This window comes from Physella acuta, unplaced genomic scaffold (assembly GCF_028476545.2).
Source record: "Physella acuta isolate Inbredline_101_S28 unplaced genomic scaffold, ASM2847654v3 ptg001401l, whole genome shotgun sequence".
NCBI lineage: Eukaryota > Metazoa > Mollusca > Gastropoda > Physidae > Physella > Physella acuta.
In genome coordinates, this window is record NW_026732916.1 from 1 (window position 1) to 23,029 (window position 23,029).

Sequence of the window (23,029 nt, forward strand, 5' to 3'; positions counted from 1 at the left end):
GAAATTGATGTTTATATCTCGCGCCCGGCAAGGTTGTTTTTTTTTTTTTTAGCTTTTCTCGAGATGGGAGAAACATGTAAAAAGACTGTCACAGAAATGTTAGCTGACGCAATAGCCTTTGTTATGTTGCAGATACATAGATAACCAGTGTTTCTTCCAGACTTTTTTCTCCGGGGGGGGGGCACTTGAAATTTTCGGGGGGGGGGGGTAGACTTTCTTCGGGGGGGGGGGGGGCGGAAACTGTTAAAAGTATATATTTTCTATATAAATTTCATTTCGTTCGGGGGGGGGGGGGGGGCGGGCGGTAAAAAAATTTCGGGGGGGGGGGGGGAGATGCCTGGAAGAAACTCTGTAGATAACGGTTTATCTATTATTTCTGTCAATGCTTTTTTAAAAGGTTAATTATTTAAGTATAAGGCTGTGGGCCTGATTTCTATCATTTCTGTTCGATGGTTTGGCTGATCCAAAATGAAAAAAAAAAACTAGCACAATTTGAAAGGTACCATGGGATACGGCGGCACATGACATGTTTAGCCAATCATGCGACAGCGAGGTGCAATATGGAAATTCTGTGTTTCTGCTATAGATCGCCCATCAGCCCAACTCATGATCTGATCGAGTGGAATACAGAGCAGTTCGATGGGATCTATACCCGATCGATTTTTTTTTCTTCCTCTCTCCAACAGACGGCTCTGATTGCTAGTTCAAGTTTGAAAATAGAATAGAAAAAAAAATTGTATTTTTTTCCTTAATTACATTTTTTACTTCCTTTTCGTTTTTAAAGGTTCTAATTAAAAAAAAATCTAATTGAACTCTGGTTGTGGTTTAAAAACACAAACACACACACAGGCTGTTTTTTTTTTGTGTGTGATGTATAGCGGTTTCGGATTTTTTTTTAATTTTTTTTTTTGGAGTTCTAAAACCTTATAATATTATCTAGATCTAGGTAGCCTATATATCTACGTATTCCCTCTTACCAAAATGCAAATAATCATACTTACCTCCAAAGAATAAGATTTTAGAAACATTACACCCAGGCCTACTGATGATTTACAAAATCAGGGTTTCTTTCAGACCCTTTTCCCATGAGATGGTGAGGAGGGGGGAGGGTGCACAATTAATTTCTATTTAATAACATATTTGAAAAATTTACTTCAAGGTGAAAAGGTGGGGGAGTGGGGGGGGGGGGTGTTGAACACGCTCCATGGGGAAGGTTTCCCCCCTTTTTCTATGAAAATGTGCCTTAAAATAACGCTAAACAAAAACTTTATTTAAATAAAACACACGGGGTTATGAAAATAAGGTTTTGATTTTCGTAGACATAAATAAAACAACGAATTATCTCTGATTTAGAGCTAAGTTTAAATGACCCACAAAAAAAAAAAAGGTTGACGTAAACTTAAAAGGGTTCTCTGTATTCACTACAGCTCAGTAGAACCTTGGCTTCCAGTAACATCTACCATTATTCATCAATCAGCTTATTCGTTCTGCTTGCTCGCATTTCCAGAGCACTCTAGCCTCGACCCCGGCGACGACGCCATCTTTTAGGGACCGACGCTAAAAGACAGGATATCCCCACAGTCTAGCGGGTGCCACAGGTCGCTGGCGCCCTGCCCGCCAGTCTCCCCGGGGATATCCGCCTCACTGCCCCGGTCATATTTCTTCTTCCGGTTGTGACCCGCTAGAGAAACTACGCGAGGGGGGGGGGGGGGGTAGGGGAGAGGGGGGAGTGACCCAACAGGTTCAGCCATTTTAGTCACAAAGTGGCATGTGATTTTTTTTTTTAAAAGCGATTTTGGTGTTTGAAGTTTTGGGTTAGGATTAGGACTGGGAAAAGCGCTCAATAGATTCAGCCATTTTCGTCATAGACTAAGGACGTAAAGTAAGTAAAGTTCCCCTTCCAAACCTGACGGTCTATAGGGAAAGTGTTCACCTATTTATGCGACCGTGGGACAGGTGAAGTAGAGTTCACCTGTATGACCTCGGCATATGAAGGGATAGTGTGGTCAGCACTATAAGCCCACGCGCCTTTACTTTCCCTAACGTGAGTTATGTACCCATCTGAGCTGGTTGGACTCAAGTCCAATCTACTGGCATGAACCCGGACTCGAACTCGAGACTTGCGGGTCAGCAGTCTAGCGCTCTACCGCTAGGACTGAGGGTGTGGTGAAGGGTTAAAATTGCGAGTTTATGTAATAGCACTGGTATGGCAGTGTACTATCGTATGATTCCCACCCCCACCCCCCCCCCCCCCTTCTCAGATATTTCCACGAAGTTGGATACAAATAGCCTTAGTAATCTTAATTGTTGGTTAAAAAAGCTTGCACGAGATTAATATAATCTGTAACAAAAATATTAGAATGTCGGCGTTTTCATGAAGACCCTTAACGATTTTTGGAACTTCCTCAAGTCCCCTCCGTAAAGAAAAAAAAACGAATTTAAAAAATGGGGTGGGCGAAATTCACCGACAGGACAAAACAAATGGAATGATGAGTTTAACACGAGCGTGCAGGTTCAAGAACAGTGGCGACACCAGCAGAAGATGTCTTGAATGCCGTGAAGTGTTTCCTGTCTAAAGTCATTGACGAAAATCGAAGGCGGGGCACTTGGACACATTCATCTGTGGAAATTACGCCGGAAATGATGTCATCACGCCGACGTCTTGAGATGCTCTCGTGAGAGATCGTAGATTTTAAGGTTGATCTCGTCCGTGATTGAGTCATGGTGCTGTGAGAAGTCGGCACTGTGAGAAGTCGGCACTGTCAGATGTTGGCACTGTAAGATGTTGGCACTGTCAGATGTTGGCACTGTCATATGTCGGCACTGTCATATGTCGGCATTGTCATATGTCGGCATTGTCAGATGTCGGCATTGTCATATGTCGGCACTGTCATATGTCGGCACTTTGAGATATCGGCACTTTGAGATATCGGCACTTTGAGATATCGGCACTTTGAGATATCGGCACTTTGAGATGTCAGCACTGTGAGATGTCGGTACTTTGAGTTGTCGGCACTTTGAGATGTCGGCACTGTGGGAGGTCGATACCTTGAGATGTCGGCACTTTGAGATGTCGGTACTTTGAGATGTCGGTACTTTGAGATGTCGGCACTTTGAGATGTCGGCACTGTGGGAGGTCGATACCTTGAGATGTCAAGTACATTGAGATGACGTGGTACTGTGATATGTCGATGCTGTATCATGGCTAATGAACTATTACATTGAGCATAAAATCCTGTATTGTTACATACACCGTGCTAAAAATAACCTGAAACTGCAACGCAACAATCAATAGACGGATCTACAACAGGAGGTTCCTTATATCGATGGATAAAAGCTAATAATGCTAGAAACAGCTTTTGATGTCTTTCATGTTATTTTGTTTGTGAAAGCGACATGCTATAAATGGCGGCAGGGAGCAGGCCTGACGGGTCGAGGTGTTTCAAAATAACCTTTGATCAAGTGGATGTACTGAATCTAAGCCTGGTGATGGAATATACGGGTCATACTGGTTCTAAGGTTGGTGGAATACATGGGTCATACTGGGTCTAAGGCTGGTGTAGGAATATATGGGTCATACTGGTTCTAAAGTTGGTGTAGGAATACATGGGTCATACTGGTTCTAAGGCTGATGTAGAAATACATGGGTCATACTGGTTCTAAGGTTGGTGTAGAAATACATGGGTTATACTGGTTCTAAGGTTGGTGTAGGAATACATGGGCCATACTGGTTCTAAGTTTGGTGGAATACATGGGTCATATTGGGACTAAGGCTGGTTTAGGAATATATGGATCATACTGGTTCTAAGGCTGGTGTAGGAATATATGGGTCATACTGGTTCTAAAGTTGGTGTAGGAATACAAGGGTCATACTGGTTCTAAGGCTGGTGTAGGAATACATGGGTCATACTGGTTCTAAGTTTGGTGGAATACATGGGTCATATTGGGACTAAGGCTGGTTTAGGAATATATGGATCATACTGGTTCTAAGGTTGGTGTAGGAATATATGGGTCATACTGGTTCTAAGGTTGGTGTAGGAATACATGGGTCATACTGGTTCTGAGGCTTGTGTTGTAATACCCACAAGTTACGCAAGTATTACATAACAATGACATAACATCTGGGGAGATGAAAGCAGGAATTAGGACGAATAAGGAGGCTTAACTGAATCCGTGACCTTGGTGTATGAAGGTGTATGAAGATGTATGAAGGTGTATGAAGATGTATGAAGGTGTATGAAGGTGTATGAAGATGTATGAAGGTGTATGAAGGTGTATTAAGGTGTATGAAGGTGTATGAAGATGTATGAAGGTGTATGAAGGTGTATGAAGATGTATGAAGGTGTAAAGGTGTAAGAAGGTGTATGAAGGGATAGGGTGGACACCACTATGCCCAGCCGCCTTTACTTCCCTTAACGTGAGTCAGGTACCCATAAGAGCTGGGTAGCACGTCGTACGGATTTGAGATTGGGAGTCGAAATCGGGACTTACAGTCGAATGATTATAAATGTGTTGACATCAGGTGGGGGTGGGTGGGGGTGACACAACGAGGTGCCGCACCGGGTGACACCCGACTTAGCGACGCCACTGGTTGACATGCATATAAAGTTAGAGATAATATAAAGAAAAGTGTCTAAAATATAAGCCGTGACAGCGTGTATTTTTTATATGACCTTTTTTCTTTCATTTATCAAAATAGCAACGTTGTCTTCGAAAGAAGTGGAGAAAATGGGTATTTTTCTCATAGAATTCCCAGTTAGTTGTTGTCAATTTAAATCTAATACCTTTTATCGCTGAAGTATTGTTTAAAGCTCATGGTTGATAAATTCGAAAAAAGTCTCGAGTTCAAACCCCCTGGCAGATAAGGCTCGATCCCTCCCAACACTAAAAATTAAGAACGAAGAAGAAGAAGTTTAGAAGGCGATTACATCTCGACTGAAGTATACTCCAACATATACCATTCCGTTCACTTTTATATTCAATTCCACAACATTCTACAGGCTGTGTTGTATGTATGTGGTGTGGGTGTATGACTTTGCGAGTAGTATTTAAGTTGTAGGGTGAGTGGTTGACAGTGGTTGTGTTAGCTCATAAAGTATCATACTTTAAGACCGATAAAGTGTGTATTCATAATACTGTAACGTAGTTTGAAGTATTCAGCTAAAAAATAAATTGCAGATCTCCAAACTATGTTATGGTGAATTTTAAAAATTCCTACGAATAAGTTAATTTTTCAAGATGGTTTATGTTGTCATAGTAACGATATTTATAATTTATTTATAGTCCGTTACTAAAATAGCTTGATTTAACATTGTTTTCCTCTATAGTAAGCACGTTTGCGTCATCGTGTCACCACCCCTACCACAACCCTTTGCACTGTTTCTTCCAGACTTTTTTCTCCGGGGGGGGGGGGCACTTGAAATCTTCGGGGGGGGGGGGGGGGGCGGTAAACTTTCTTCGGGGGGGCGGACACTGTTAAAAGTATATATTTTCTATATAAATTATATTAATTTCATTTCGTTCGGGGGGGGGGGGGGGGGCGGTAAAAAATTTTCGGGGGGGCAAAGCCCCCCCCGAAGAGATGCCTGGAAGAAACTCTGACCCTTTGTCGGGATTTGTCAAGTTTGCTCTTAACAACTCTAATTAATCATTAATTTAAATGGAATTATCTTTAATTATATATATAAATTTTGCTTTTTTTTTGCCATGATGTTACCCCCCTTTAAATGGTGTCACTCGGTGCGGTCCGCACCCCCGCCTCACCCTCGCTTCGCCTCTGGTTTCCTGTCAAGTATTAAATAACAAAAACCTTTTGTTCCGGAGCCTAACCCTTAATTAACACAAAAAAAATGTACAAGGGAAGCAACCACTCAACTCAATCGTCAAATGTATTAAAAAGAAGTGACAAGGTATTAAAAGCCATTTTTAACATATTATTTATTTTATTTTTTTATAACTTAAAACAACAATACTAGTTCATTACAAATGGGGAATTACTTGTTATTGTCTTTAAGTCTAAATCAAACGACAATACCATACTTAAAATGTAAAAACATTAGCTTTATTTCAATATGAGTTGGGTCATACAAAATCAAACTTATCTATAGATGAACTAAATAGTATCATTTTTGGAATTTTTAGATCCCTGTAAGGGGCATTAACCACAAATCAATCACGTCGACCACAGTCGACGAAGGCGAACAACATGGAATACCCCAATTAGTTTGACGCTTCACGAAAACGTACTCCCCTATCACGTTATAAATGCCGAGTACAAAGCTGCAGAAATTATACATACGAGCTGACGCGCGACGTAGCATACACCGCTATCTAGTTTAATTCCTATTTTTACAAGCTTTTATTTAACTCACTTCCTCGACAGTCTGTCTGTCTGTCTAGACGGAAACGCAGGAGTGAAAATTCGGACAGTTCTACTTGACCGATACGATTCACAGTTGGCACGTGGGTCAAGACATGAAGACAATGCAATCTGAATCTAAATTTGACTTAATTGGATGCCTAATTAATTTTTTATGAATTAATTAAAATTTGGACCGAATTAGTAGGCATGTCTAGCCAACCACACCACACGCGTCATCAATAGCTGCGCCATCACGACCACGTAATGGCTGCGTTCAAAAACCATTGCGCGCCTACTGAACGTGATATTCAGTAGGCGCGCAATGGTTTTTAGTCATGTAACTCTATTGTAGATAAAACATGTAAAGTACTGAAAAAAAATTCATAAAAAACGTTTTAATAACAAGCTTTTATGTAATGATGCACTAAAAAGTAGAAAATAAATTATAGACTACTATTTAAATAACTATAAAGAAAAGCGTGGGTGTCTTCCTTAACATTAGTAAAGGTATCCAATAGATACTAAAGTGACCCACGCTTTTCTTTATAGTTATTTAAATAGTAGTCTATAATTTATTTTCTACTTTTTAGTGCATCATTACATAAAAGCTTGTTATTAAAACGTTTTTTATGAATTTTTTTTTACAAGCTTTTATTTAACTCACTTCCTCTGTCTGTCGTAAGTCTGTCTTGACGGAAACGCAGGAGTGAAAATTCGGACAGTTCTACTTGACCGACACGATTCACAGTTGGCACGTGGGTCAAGACATGAAGACAATGCAATCTGAAACTAAATTTGACTTAATTGGATGCCTAATTGATTTTTTATGAATTAATTAAAATTTGGACCGAATTAGTAGGCATGTCTAGCCAACCACACCACACGCGTCATCAATAGCTGCGCCATCACGACCACGTAATGGCTGCGTTCAAAAACCATTGCGCGCCTACTGAACGTGATATTCAGTAGGCGCGCAATGGTTTTTAGTCATGTAACTCTATTGTACATAAAACATGTAAAGTACTGAAAAAAAAATTCATAAAAAACGTTTTAATAACAAGCTTTTATGTAATGATGCACTAAAAAGTAGAAAATAAATTATAGACTACTATTTAAATAACTATAAAGAAAAGCGTGGGTGTCTTCCATAACATTAGTAAAGGTATCCAATAGATACTAAAGTGACCCACGCTTTTCTTTATAGTTATTTAAATAGTAGTCTATAATTTATTTTCTACTTTTTAGTGCATCATTACATAAAAGCTTGTTATTAAAACGTTTTTTATGAATTTTTTTCAGTAATTCATAATTTGTGACTTCGACACTTCCAATGCTGCGACTGAAAATATTTTGCATTATTTAAAACACTATCAGTAGCTAGTGAAGGACGATTATCCCCACCCTCACTTTCCACTCCTCCCCCCCCCCCCCTCCCCACTCCGCCTCCACGAAAGCAGCCGTCTGTGACGACAGTTTACAGGCGACAACGAAAAGACCAAGCAGAACATGTTATTATCTCCCCTTAGTTTCAAATCGCTTAAAAACTAAACTATCTGCCCCTAATAGTAATTATTACGTTTGTAAACAGCTCACCAGACAGGTGTGGGTGGGGGTGATATAGTCTGTTGAGCTTACGTCTTGGTGTCTCGCATGGTCACAATGAAGAGAATTATATATAAAGATTCTACTTTTCAGTAATTAATATTTTTTAACAATTTAATACTAGCAATGCTGCGACTGAAAATATTTTGCTTTAAAACACTATCAGTATCTCGTTAAGGACGATTATCCTCCCACTCCCCCCCCCCCCCCTCGTGACGACAGTTTACAGGCGACAATAAAAAGATCAAGCATAACTTATAATTACCTCCCCTTAGTTTCAAATTGTTTAAAAACTGCTTTATCTGCCACTTCTATTGTAAGCATTAAGGGTGAACCAAAGCTCACCTGACAGGTGGGGATGAGGGTGGTGGCTAAGCTGCGTGGTGTTTTCTATGGTCTCCATGAAGAGAATTATATATATATATATATATATATATATATATATATATATATATATATATATATTCAAACTGTTATGCAAAATAGCATTCACCATCATAGAAACAAAATGTAAGAGCTATTCAATGTTTACCCCTCGCCCTATTATCAGTCTCTCCTCCCCACACCCACCCCTTGACCTCAAGCCTCCATACTACACCCAACATTCCTCTCATAAATACCGGCTCCTCCTCCCCCCCCCTCCCCGACAGAATTAGGTAGCAAGCATGGACCACGGAAAGTGGTTTATCAATACCCAGCTATACGTTTGTAACATCGGGCTGCCTGAAAAAAAAAGTTTTGGGGAAATATTGTTAGTTATGTTTCAAAATTAAACAATAGTCAACTTTCCTTTTAAAAGTTTTGTGTCTATATTAACAACAGGGTAAAGCTGGAGTTATATTAAAATTTAAGCTTATACTTTTATACCGTAAACCAATCAATTATAAATACACTGATTAAACTAATTTAAACAAAGTGACTGAACCAATTCCTTATTTAGTGCACCCCATAAATAAAAGGAATTAGGGCTTAACGATTCAACATCCACAAAATAACTTTACACATTTTATTGTCGCTTGACCTCATGCTATCTCAAGGTAAAAAGATCAGCCGAAAAACACAAATCTCGTTTTTTTTAAATTTAAAAAGCTTTGTGGTCATTTCATCAAATACTTTAATTAGTTTTATTTTGCAGTCTGCAACAATTCTGTCCGCATTTATATAACAAAATATTTCTAGTTGATTACTACATAATTTTTTTTAAAATTTAAGGTATCGTATCAGAAGATAAATTACACGTTAAATCTTCTATATAAAATCTCGTGTATGGGAGCAGAAGGTAAAAGTTACAAGTGAATTATTTTATAAAACAATTTTTGTCTCCCATGAAAAACGTTAAATGAAAATAATTTTTTTAAAAGTACCAAATTGATTTCCATCGATAAAAATAAAAACAACAAAACAAAGATCAAACCATTCGTAGAGATAATTTGGACAAGACTGGCTAACCTTATATTATAACGCCCCTTCCCCCGCCCAGTCTTATGATTCACGCCACTATTTAAAGGGAATGAACTGCATTAATGTAAAATAAAAAGACTGAAACAGCATATCTCATGAACAGGAGATTTTTATTTTAAAAAGTGATCTTTTCTTAGCTATCAAGCAAGCTGTAAAACAAAATCCCACAGATAGGATTTTTCTTAAAAATCACAACCATAGGATTCACCTTAATAAAATAAAATAATGTTAGTAGCCAGCCCTAATTAAGTCAGTAAAAACTACAATGATTGCCTTTAAAACCAACATTTCAATGAAATGTGGACATGGAAGAAATGATTTAAAATAAAAGATACTATCCAATGCATGAAACTAAGACATGAAATATTTACTTACAAATGATCTCAGTTGTGTCTGTCCTATGTACATGGTGTAGTGTAATGTGTACATGCTAGTTGTTAGTATAGAACTCTTCACAAACAAGAGAGGCAATACAACAGATGGTTCTATTGCCAGTCACAACATCAGGAGCATGACTCATGCAACTTCATTCATCATCAATATCATACTTACACTTTTATACAGCATTCAGACATCAATGTCATACTTACACTTTTATACAGCATTCAGACATCAATATCATACTTACTCTATTGTCTTTACAGCATTCAGACATCAATTTCATACCAGCATTCAGACATCAATTTCATACTTACACTATTGTCTATACAGCATTCAGACATCAATTTCATACTTACACTATTATCTATACAGCATTCAGACATTAATTTCATACTTACACTTTTATACAGCATTCAGACATCAATTTCATACTTACACTATTATCTATACAGCATTCAGACATTAATTTCATACTTACACTTTTATACAGCATTCAGACATCAATTTCATACATACACTTGGTTTTTATACAGTATTCAGACATCAATTTCACACTTCACTTAGTTTTATACTGCATTAGATATCATACTGACACTATTGTCTTTACAGCATTCAGACATCCATTTCATACCAGCATTCAGACATCAATTTCATACTTACACTACTGTCTATTCTATACTTACACTATAGTCTATACAGCATTTAGACATCAATTTCACACTTCACTTTGTTTTATACAGCATTCAGATATCATACTTAAACTTTTGTCTATACAGCATTCAGACACACAATAAAGGTACAGTATACATTACTGTCTAATCATCACACCTAAGTGATTGGGTTGTCAGTAAAATGGCCAGCAAATAATTTCTGATCAAAACCAGGCACCCATCAGAACTGCCTTAACAAAAGCTGAGCATCATCAATTAACCCTCAACTCATTAAAGTAAAGATTCCTCTTTAGACCTAGCCATCCACTGGCCAGATGAAGTAGAGTTCATTTGTTTTTTGACCTCAGCAAATGAAGGAAAGGTGTGGTCAGCACATTGCACAGCCGCCTTTACTTTCGCTAACATGAGTTGGGTACCCATTAGAGCTGGGTGGACTCAGGGATGTTCTACTGATGTGAACATGGATTCAAACTTGAGATTTTCGGTGTAGTACTTACTGGTGTAGTAAAAAAAAAAACCCACACTTTTTACCATACCAACACAGAGATTAAATCTACTAAATCTGCTTCTATTCACATTCCTGATTTGAAAAAAAAAAATTTTTTACTTACACAAAAACAAACGACACGGAATGTTAGTATGACAGCAATAATATAAAGAATATGATGTGTATGTACATAATATCAGCAGCTAAAAGTGTATGTACATCAGGTGTATAGTAAACTATATGAAAATACCAGTGAGCAACATAATATTTGACTGGTTGAACAACCCTCCCTGTATAGGGACAACCTTAGCATTACAAGGCTAGAATAGGGACAACCTTATTATAAGGCTAGAATAGGGACAACCTTAGCATTATAAGGCTAGAATAGAGACAACCTTATTATAACAAGGCTAGAATAGGGACAACCTTATAAGGCTAGAATGGGGACAACCTTATCATAAGGCTAGAATAGGGACAACCTTATCATAAGGCTAGAATAAATTGATCATTACAAAAAAAATCCCTTTATCTAGTTTTAAGATAAAGCATTGTATGTATGAAATTTCTTATTAAAAAATTGTATATAGCTCTATAAGATACAGACAAAAATATCAAACCGTTGAAGTTCACCCGTTTTAACAATAGCATTATCCACATCAATCAGTTATAAGTGTTGTGAATAGAAAACATGGTATGACGACTTGGGACTTATCAAAACCAAACAAAGCCGACAAAATAAAAGAATACCCAATTAAAAAAAAATAAGCATAAATATATATATTAAAAAAAAACAACTAATTACATGTTTTACAACCATATACCAAAATGATACCAGTGTACACCGAAAAACAGGCCCAATGCTCTGAGCTTATTAGTTTCAAGACAAGCAGAGTTACCCAGCTTAACTTAATGCCCCGTAACAACAACAATCTACATACAAAGATGCTAAAAACTTGCTCAGATCTCCAGAAAAAAATATGTTACAAATGTAAATAATAAAATCTTTACATAAACCAAATAAAACAATTTTTAAAGCAGAAACAATATGGGACTAAACTGAAATAGCCCTGTCATTATATATATATATATATATATATATATATATATATATATATATATATATATATATATATATATACATATATATATATATACATATATATATATATACATATATATATATATATACATATATATATATATACATATATATATATACATATATATATATACATATATATATATATATATATATATATATATATATATATATATATATATATATATATATATATATATATATATATATATATATATACATATATATTTATATATATATATATACACACTTACATGCTGTAATACAGAGCTTTTGCAAACAATATAATTATACTTGAATACTTAAATTAAGATTATAGATATCTATGTGCTGTATCTTGAAGCGTTATCAAACAATATAACTGGACACAGAAATCTACATGCTATACCAAATAGTATGATTGTACCTTAATTAGGTATATACACCTAACTGTAAAGCTTTATAAAACAATATAATTATAATAGTGGTTTAATTGGAAATATAGATGATCTACATGCCATATCTTGTGGTTTTTTCAAACAATATTATTTCACTTCAATTGGGCATACAGATCTAAATGCAGTATCATACAGCTTTATCATACATCTCTTTACTCCAACTAGGCTAACACCTGCTGTGAGGTATCCGCTGTTGATCAAATGGGGGAGGAGCTAGTAGAGCCAGTGGACACCACTGTGATGTCCAAATCTGTCTGAGGTCTTGTACTGTAGTCTTCCATTGACATTTCAGACTGGTCTCGCAGGAGCATCTCTTTCCTGAAATATACATAGTTTTTATCATTCAGTTACTTTGGGGAACACAAATGTGAGTGTGTACATATATATGTATGTAAATATAAAAATATATCTCTATCTACCTTTATATATATACATACCTATCTAACTCTCTCTCTCTATGGTAATATGTACATGATATATATAAATATATATATAGCTATATATATAGCTATATATATATATATATCTATATATATCTATATATATCTATATCTATATCTAGCTCTATATATATATATATATATATATATATATATATATATATATCTATATCTAGCTATATATATATATATATATATATATATCTAGCTATATATATATATAGTATATATATATATATATATATATATATATATATCTAAATCTATAATAGGCCACGTTCGCACTTCTCTCTCTCTCTCTCTCTCTCTCTCTCTGTCTGTCCGCAAAATATTTTCGCCGGACATCACATCAGAATCTACAGCGATATATCGAGAACTTTTTACGGACTTTTGTTGAAAATAATATGTTAGATGTTTAAAATGTATAACCACAATTTTATTTAAAGAAGAAAAATAAAAAATAAAGGCGTATTCGAATATAGAGAAACAGTATTATTTATGCAACCGGAAAAGTGTATAAACTTGGGACAAGAACGCATTTAACAATGACGTCCCTTATTGTTTACACTAAAACAAGAGCACGAAACTGATGACGTCATCTTCCAAGTTTAGAATTTTAAAAAATGAACTATTTCAATCAAATATGATTTAGAGCTATGTACGCTATGAAATGTAGACTACACAATACGATAAAAAAAATATTTTATCTATTTGGATTCTAGATCTAGAGATTCTAGATGTAGACTAGATCTAAATCTACGCAAAAACTACACTTAGACGCTACGTCGCTAAGATCTATTCTAGATCTAGATTTAGACTCTATCTACTGTAGAATCTATTCCAAAAATAAATTTCTATAATAAACTTTTTCAGGACTTAAATATTTTATTGAAATCTGTGTTTGTTTAGCAATGAAACTGGCTAATTTTGGGTACAAAAAATAATTTGAAAAAATAGGCATATTCGTGTAAGTTATTTTTTTAAACACTTCTTTTATTCTCCATATTTTAAACAGTACCTTTTTAGCTGAGATGATAGTGTACTTGATACCAGACAGGTGGTGCTGGATCGAGACACACCAAGTCAAACCTAATTTTTTTTTTTTATATATGTGAATCTTCCTATTTTAGACTATAAAGAAAGGAACTACTTTGGAAATCTTTGTTTATCTATGCAATTTGCTAATCTCTATAATATATGAAGCAAAGTTGTTGGGTGCCCGACATCGGGCACTTCCCGGCGCCGCAGGCGCTTCAAATTTGGCAGGATCTTGCCTTGGGGCGACAGAACACGGGGGCCGGTGCTGGTTGGCCTAAAGGTCTACGATGAGGGGGTCAAAACAGACCTCGACTGAGAGGCGCCTTATATGAGCTATAAATCGAAAAAAAATTGTCCACGTAGGAACCTCTTCACAACTCCTGAGGTCGTAGACCAACCCTCGGGCGAATTAATTAAGCATTCAAATTCTCAATGTTTTTGAAAGCCTAAGCGAAGCTGGGCAGCATGCCTAGTATATATATATATCTATCTATATCTAGCTATTTATATATATATATATATATATATATATATATATATATATATATATATATATATAGCTATATATCTATATCTAGCTATATATCTATATCTATATCTAGCTATATATCTATATCTATATCTAGCTATATATCCATATCTAGCTATATATCCATATCTAGCTATATATCCATATCTAGCTATATATCCATATCTAGCTATATATCCATATCTAGCTATATATCCATATCTAGCTATATATCTATATCTAGCTATATATCTATATCTAGCTATATATCTATATCTAGCTATATATCTATATCTAGCTATATATCTATATCTAGCTATATATCTATATCTAGCTATATATCTATATCTAGCTATATATCTATATCTAGCTATATATCTATATCTAGCTATATATCTATATCTAGCTATATATCTATATCTAGCTATATATCTATATCTAGCTATATATCTATATCTAGCTATATATCTATATCTAGCTATATATCTATATCTAGCTATATATATATATATATATATATATATATATATATATATATATATATATATATATATATATGGTAATAGGCAAGCAACCATTTTGCAGCTCATGTGAATGACCACTATAGGTTACCTTCTCTCCAAGTCTGCATGTCTCCTCTTATAAAAGTAGATGAAGAAAAGAGAAATAAAAATGATGGGGACAATGCTGCCCATGCAGACCAAAGCCACAAACAGAGTTTCATCCTTCAGTGGAAGACTGTGGAAGAAATCCTTTGGCTGGTGTGTTGTGAAATCTGGAAATGAAAGCATCCTTTTGTTTAAAAAAAATTACTAGTTGATTTGATATTTACCTACAATTGTTACATTTAAAAAAAAACACCATTATTACAATTGTTACATTAAAAAACAACAAACCTTATTATTATAATTGTTACATTTAAAAAAAAAAAAAAACAACAACAAGAAACGTTATTTTCAAAGAATTTATCATAATAGTATAGGCTGAAATGTTATTTATTATGGCAACTTACAATCAATTAAAAAAAAGATCAGGAAAATCCTAACAAAATGTGCTCAAAAGTCATTTACAATTAATTCAGTGATAAAAATGCGTACCTGAGAATGATAAATGTTTTTTAAACCACAAGTTGTCTGGAGCCATGGTTAAAATATCATTTATCATGTTTAAAAAAAAATACCTATTTGGGTTTTTTCCATATATTTTATTGTATGAGCTTCCATTTACCTATTAAAAAAATTATTCCCTCAACTTTTATAAATTTGGCAACAACTAGAATTAACTAAACCTGGGTGCAGTTTATTTTATCAGTATAGAAGCACAGTTTCAAAGAATATGTGTGCCATCTCACCTGAAGAATTAACAACCAACAGATTAAACAGATCCATCTCAATAATATTCTTCAGCTGGGAGGTCAGGCTTAGCTTGAGGCTCTCGTTACTGGCTAGGACCGTTTGGTTCACCTCAGAGAAACTGCTCTCCACTGCGTGAGTTATTCCATCATGGAGAGCTGCCTGTTAAGAAAAAAGTTTTTTTAAACAAGTTATTGCTACTGACAACAATAATGGTTTCATGAGGCTTGAGGATTGGTGTTTTGAAGGTGGGAGGAATTTTTTTAGTGTGCTAAAAAGGGAACCAGTAATGGTTGAGACCACAATGGTAAATATAGCAAAAATATGCAAATGATACCATATATTTACAAAAAATGTATTCTATACTTTATAAATTTGATGATGATAGCAAAACATAAATTTGTGGCTAGCAATCAAAACCTTCAGAAAGATTTTTTTTTTATTTAGAGTATTTTGGCAAGCTTCCAGATATTAGAGTTTATTGGCTCACAGTAATTGAATGCTTAGGTCCTAATTAATTGTGTATTAATCTTTAGAAGTAGATAAAACAATGGTTTAACCTAGTGTGTGGTTGATCTGGCACCAATAAATACAAAAAATGTTTAACTTAATTAACTATAGTGTGATTAGTGTGGCACTTATAAATAAAGAATTGTTTAAACTAAATAACTTAGCTGAACTCACTGTGTGGTTGGTGTGGCACTTATAAATAAACAAATGTTTAAACTAAATAACTTAGCTTAACTCACTGTGTGGTTGGTCTGGCACCAATAAATACAAAAAATGTTTAACTTAACTAAACCTATAGTGTGGTTGGTGTGGCATTTATAAATAAACAAATGTTTAAACTAAATAACTTAGCTGAACTCACTGTGTGGTTGGTGTGGCACTTATAAATAAACAAATGTTTAAACTAAATAACTTAGCTGAACTCACTGTGTGGTTGGTCTTGCACTTATAAATAAACAAATGTTTAAACTAAATAACTTAGCTAAACTCACTGTGTGGTTGGTCTGGCACCAATAGAGCTGGCCCAGCAAACTGTTGAGCCACTTCTCTAGAAGTGGCTTCAAGATGTCCGAGAAAGTCTTGAGCCCGGGTACACCAGTGAAAGCATCCTCCAGTAAATTCCCTATGTGAGGCTGGATCATTGCCCACACACTGCTGGTCTCATCTTGCTGGTTATAGGCACTCACATTTCTACCACCATCACACATTCTCGACTGAAACCATTGGAAATGTAGCACAACATTAGTAACAAGGTTTTTATACTGATGGTCAGCAAAAATATGTTGAATGTTAAATATTATGTCTAAATAGAAATTAATAATGCCCTAATGAGATAAATTTTCATACATTTAGGAGCCTTGTTAACAAAACAAAAGAATTCCAACAAAAATAAAGAATATGATTGATACAATTTATTTATAATTATTTTGTATTTCTAATTATTTTATGTGGTTCCCAGAAAGAAGCGCAACGGAAAAAAGCGCAATGGAAAAAAGCGCAAAACAAAAAGCGCAACGGAAATAAGCGCACACGGAAAAAAGTGCAAAGAGAAAAAAGCGCACACGGAAAAAAGCGCAAAGAGAAAAAAGCGCAAAGAGAAAAAAGCGCAAAAAGAAAAAAGCGCAAACAGAAAAAAGCGCACACGGAAAAAAGCGCAAAGAGAAAAAAGCGCACACGGAAAAAAGCGCAAAGAGAAAAAAGCGCAAAGAGAAAAAAGCGCAAAAAGAAAAAAGTGCAAAGAGAAAAAACGCAAACAGAAAAAAGCGCAAACGGAAAAAAGCGCAAACAGAAAAAAGCGCAAACGGAAAAAAGCGAAAACAGAAAAAAGCGCAAACGGAAAAAAGCGCAAACGGAAAAAAGCGCAACCAGAAAAAAACAACGAAAAATGTGCAAAAGAGAAATTTAGCACAAATACCTATATCGACTAGATGACACATTTATACAAAACTGTTAGGGCTGCTGTAAGAGTGTCGTGTTTGATCACGTGATCTACTACCATTTAAAGCGTACCACTACCATGTGCATTCCCCTCACCACGATACAGGCGATAATCGCTTTACACAATGCCTATTATTTTCTTGGTCAATAATTATTCAACTACTATTCTCGTATAAATAAACATAAAACTATCCTTGATATCGACATTACACGAAGTATCTCTCACATTCTCCCTAGTCCGAACTACCTAGCTTGCATACCATAACTACCCGTTCCTATGGCAAAACTTCATTCTCTTTCATACGCGTCATTAAACATCTAATTACCTATCTAATTACCTCATATATATATATATATATATATATATATATATATATATATATATATATATATATGGGTAGGTGGGTAAGTGGGTGGGTAGGTAAGTTGTTAGGTGGGTATGTGGGTAGATGTGTGGGTGGGTAGTTAGGTAGGTGGTTGGGTGTTTGTGTAGATGATATAGATTATGCACATTTCCATTTTGCTAGCTTAGTAACAGTGTTACAAAACTCGAAATTTCAAACTGGTTTGGCGTAAGGTTAGTTCATTGATCATGTTGAGCCCTACATTACATAGTTAATCAGTTTAACAATGTAGATGATATTGGAGTAGGTGTAAGTCAAAGCCTGATGTTATTATAAAACTTCTTCTCTCTTTGTTTCTTTATAAAAAGGTTTTGGAAGGCTTTTTAAGGTTTTTTACTGAAAGGTTTACCGGACGAATGCAAAATGATATAAACAACCATAGCTCTTCTGTTATATAGGCTACATGCAGTGTTTCTTCCAGACTTTTTTCTCCGGGGCTAACGGGGGGGGGGGGGGGGGGGGGGGGGGGTGACGGGGGATTTTCGGGGGGGGGGGGGGGGGGACACACTAGTAAAAGTGTATGTTTACATGTTTTCATTACCCTTCAAACAATAGTCTATTTTAGTTATATTGAGATTAAAGAATGTAAATATATAGTACACACAATTCTGTAGAATAGGAACGATTGGGAGGGAAGTGACATATAGCGCAAGAAATTTAGAGGTTAGGTAGGGTATAATACATGGTGGGGTTAGGAAAGTTATGGGGTCCATTCTCTAACAGGCAGTCTATGTCTCCTTCGTACTTTCGTGTTGGTTTATTGTCGAACCTGTCCTCACCTCACATCACAACAGTTGGGTGACGCTTACCGTGTAATGTTAAAATAAATAGCATGTAATTGAGTTAGTTCGAAGTGAGTTTTCATACAAGCCCAACGCACTAATTAAGATTGTCGCAACATGTAACATATATGTAACATATGTCAATGATATCAATGAATTTTCATTAAAAAAAAGTACAGTTTACGAAACTAACGAACTTCGCCGATCCTTTTTCTGTGGGTAGGTGGGTAAGTGGGTAGGCGGGTAGGTGGGTAAGTGGGTAGGTGGGTAGGTAGGTAGGTAGTAGGTAGGTAGGTAAGTGCGTCATGATGTGAAATAATATTAAATACATAATTGTTATTTTGGTGCGAATGAATGTTGTTGCGAGAGATATGAGAGATATGACGAATGCATGTTAGATGACTCGGATGAAAGAGAGTGAAGTTTTGCCATAGGAACGGGTTGTTATGGTATGCAAGCTAGGTAGTTCGGACTAGGGAGAATGTGAGAGATACTTCGTGTAATGTCGATATCAAGGATAGTTTTATGTTTATTTATATGAGAATAGTAGTTGAATAATTATTGACCAAAAAAATTATAGGCATTGTGTAAAGCGATTATCGCCTGTATCGTGGTGAGGGGAATGCACATGGTAGTGGTACGCTTTAAATGGTAGTAAATCACGTGATCAAACACGACACTCTCACAGTAGCCCTAACAGTCATGTATAAATGTGTCATCTAGTCGATATAGGTATATGTGCTAAATTTCTCTTTTGCACATTTTTCGTTGTTTTTTCTGGTTGCGCATTTTTCTGTGTGCGCTTTTTTCCGTTTGCGCTTTTTTCCGTTTGCGCTTTTTTCTGTGTGCGCTTTTTTCTGTTTTCGCTTTTTTACGTTTGCGCTTTTTTCTGTTTGCGCTTTTTTCCGTTTGCGCTTTTTTCTGTTTGCGCTTTTTTCTCTTTGCGCTTTTTTCTCTTTGCGCTTTTTTCTCTTTGCGCTTTTTTCCGTGTGCGCTTTTTTCTCTTTGAGCTTTTTTCTGTTTGCGCTTTTTTCTGTGTGCGCTTTTTTCTTTTTGCGCTTTTTTCTCTTTGCGCTTTTTTCTCTTTGCGCTTTTTTCCGTGTGTGCTTTTTTCTCTTTGCGCTTTTTTCCGTGTGCGCTTATTTCCGTTGCGCTTTTTGTTTTGCGCTTTTTTCCGTTGCGGTTCTTTCCGGCCACCATTTTATGTGTATGTGCTAATTATTGCTGCTACTAAACATTGTTATTGCTCTTGCTACTTTTATTAATTGAGCTTGGGTAAATCTAATGTCATATTTTTCTACATCTAGATCTAGAATCTAGTAGTCGCAAATATTCTGAAAGTTTTTTTTCTGTGTTTCTTTAAAAAAACATTAATTACTACACTCGACTTTATTTATAATATTTAGATTTACTAATTGTAGCTAATTTTCTGTCAATTAAATATCAAATTCAGTTAAAACTTAAAAATTAAGTTAAAATGCACTATCACTAGACTTTATTTTTATTTCAACGGTCAAATAAACTATGGTTTACAGTAACGAATGCTACCAAAACTCAACAAACATTACCAGATAATGTCCGATGCTACATTGTGAGATTACCGTGTTTTGGTTGTGTTTTTATATTAAACTATTCATCACAACTATACTTAACTAATTATAAATGATAAATAATCTATAGGCCCTACTAATTATGCCTATTATTATAAATAGGCCGATGCTAACCGGAAAAAGATACGCATGCGCAATGGAGAGAAACTATAACTTGCCACAGTGGCAATGTTTTCGATGGTACTGCACGTGCAGAACCCTAGCCCTAACCCAAACCATATCCCTAATCCTAACCATAGGTCACTGCGCATGCGCAGAGCTATCTTTTGCAGACTTAGTGGAGACGTTGGGGAGAAAAATCTTTTTCCGAGTAGTCACTTCGTTATAGGCCTACATATTATTAAGACTTTTGGTAATCTATCATTTTAGGTATGCAAAATCGCCAGCGACTAGTAATGTGAAAAACAGGTGACTCCTTAAATTTTAATAAGTAGGCCTAATTCACATTTTCAGGAGGATTTATGTTTTGAAAAATACAAAAATGTTTCCTTATTTCATTTATGTACTTGATTTTAAACAATGGAATTAAAACTTTTCAGTAATAAATGAAGACTAGCGATGTTTCCAACAGATGCAACCATGCTCATTTACTATAGCAGCTATCTTGTTTATTTTTTTTATTGTAAACTTATATCGCAAGATTCAGGGGATGCCACTCTTACTTACAGATGGCCGCTTTTTATATATATAGCAAATCCTGCTCGCAAACACTGCTGTTTAAAGTTAATTTCTTGCCTATACTATCTGTAGGCCGTTCGATTCACAGCTTCCGGGTTTGTTGTTTTGAAGCCATCTCACGGCTCATGCGCTTACCAAAAATGGCGACCAGTTTCGCTTTCACTAATGGGTAGAGGGATAAAACTAATGATTACGAAGCCATCGTTAATTTTAGAAATCGGAACTATCCGTTTCTATTTAAGTCTATTAATTAAGAATTGTCGGATCTACTTTTGGCCTAATTTCTTTGTTTGTCTCGCAAGCGGCGCCTTAGTGAAAGTAGCTCTATATAATTCTCATCTTTCGAATCAAATAACTCTAAAATACCCCGTGTATAATAAACCAAACTATGTGTATATGAAACTTGAAAGTATCAATTTTACACACATTACAATTAACTGGTAATAACTTATGGTCGGAATGAGATGTGGTCCGTGCAAGTAATAATGCCATTTTATTATAATCTTTTTTGGTGAACACGAGGCGCGGGAAAATGTGTGCCGCGCAAGAATCCAATCATTTGGCTAGGTTTATGACTGTTTTTTTATGTCACACCTAAAAATAGAATGTTTACGCTTTCTTCATTGAGGATCGTTTTTATTATTTTTTAAACTGAAAGTATGAATTATTAGTTAGATTTTAGGTTTTGTAGCTTGGTATACTTACCCTTTATCAATTTTAAAAGCATAGCATGCTGATTGTGAACAAATAGTCATAAGACACAGAAATAAAAAGTTACATGCGATGTGCCCAACCCGGGTCACACCCCCTCAAGAAAACACGTGTTTATTAAGCTGTTTATCTCACTTTACAACAGTAATTAAAATTAATTGTCAAATTTTTATTACTTATTGGGTAATATTAAGCACATGTTTACTAATAGTTAAAAAGAAACATAAGTAAATTCTGTTTTAATGAAGGTCACGGGTCAAGTTTTTTTTCCTTCTTTCAAGTTCAGTGGAGGGTGCCACAGGCTGACCTGACTTTGGAATTTTTTTCAGTAATAATGACTTTGCACAGAAAGTTAAAATATGCTAAATTAGCTTAGTTTACTAGTATTCTAGCTATTATTAATACATTTTTAATAAAAAAATCATTCTGTAATTCTCATCAAAAAGCCTACTATCTGATATAAGATATATGATTATATGTAGACATTGATTTAGGTTTATTATTCATTTGACACAAATATATCACAATATACTTCTATTAAAGCCTTGACAATGAGGTAACTTTTTCGTACATTACTAGCCGCGGGCGATTTTACGTAGATTTCTATTTTCTAGATTACCACTTGTGACTTTTTTTTTTACTCAGACTAATTTAGTTAAATAGTTAGGCCTAGTGTAGTTAAGACTTTAGAAATTAAAATTGAAAAATTAGGCTACCTTTTTAAATTACAGATCGCTTAACTTAGAGGACTTAGATTTAAGTTTTAATAAAAATTATAAAAATTGGGCTACACATAGATTTAAAATCTATGAATCTTAAGACAAGTTATCAATTTTAAAATTTTAAAACAAAGAATATGCATTTGTTTACAGAACTGTTTTATTTCCGGTAACAGACTAAATACCGTACAAGTCAGTCATTTTAAATCTTCATAAAGAAAGATTTCGATAACCTACACTTTTTTGCTATTAGATTTTACTCAGTACTAACATTACCTAACAAACAAATTAATTAGGAAATAGTGGAGAAAAGTAAATCTTGACGTACATATTATAATATT

The 23,029-nt window shown here is 35.1% G+C and overlaps 1 protein-coding gene and 1 long non-coding RNA gene across 2 annotated transcripts; both read right to left on the reverse strand.

Annotated features, from left to right (window-relative positions):
* Window positions 1-9,515: 9,515 nt before the first annotated feature.
* LOC131927445 (uncharacterized) lies at window positions 9,516-12,024 on the reverse strand. The gene is made up of 2 exons (XR_009383638.1): window positions 11,328-12,024; window positions 9,516-11,268 (listed from the first exon to the last, which is right to left on the reverse strand). It is a non-coding gene; the product is annotated as an uncharacterized LOC131927445 (long non-coding RNA).
* Window positions 12,025-12,321: 297 nt separating this feature from the next.
* On the reverse strand, window positions 12,322-22,809 carry LOC131927444 (uncharacterized). Its single transcript, XM_059283133.1, has 5 exons — window positions 22,686-22,809; window positions 16,839-17,060; window positions 15,837-15,999; window positions 15,098-15,260; window positions 12,322-12,817 (listed from the first exon to the last, which is right to left on the reverse strand). The coding sequence occupies exons 2-5, from the start codon at window positions 17,052-17,054 to the stop codon at window positions 12,697-12,699; spliced, it is 663 nt and encodes a 220-aa protein (XP_059139116.1). The 5' UTR covers window positions 17,055-17,060; window positions 22,686-22,809; the 3' UTR covers window positions 12,322-12,696.
* Between the last annotated feature and the right edge of the window lie 220 nt (window positions 22,810-23,029).

What these genes read in the sequence shown, in the direction of transcription:
- LOC131927444 (XM_059283133.1), bottom strand. Translation starts at nt 17,054, where the DNA reads ATGTGTGATGGTGGTAGAAATGTGAGTGCCTATAACCAGCAAGATGAG. An exon ending in GGTGCCAGACCAACCACACA is followed by an intron (nt 16,000 to 16,838) that starts GTGAGTTTAGCT and finishes TTTTCTTAACAG; the next exon opens with GCAGCTCTCCATGATGGAAT. An exon ending in CATGCAGACTTGGAGAGAAG is followed by an intron (nt 12,818 to 15,097) that starts GTAACCTATAGT and finishes TGTATATTTCAG; the next exon opens with GAAAGAGATGCTCCTGCGAG.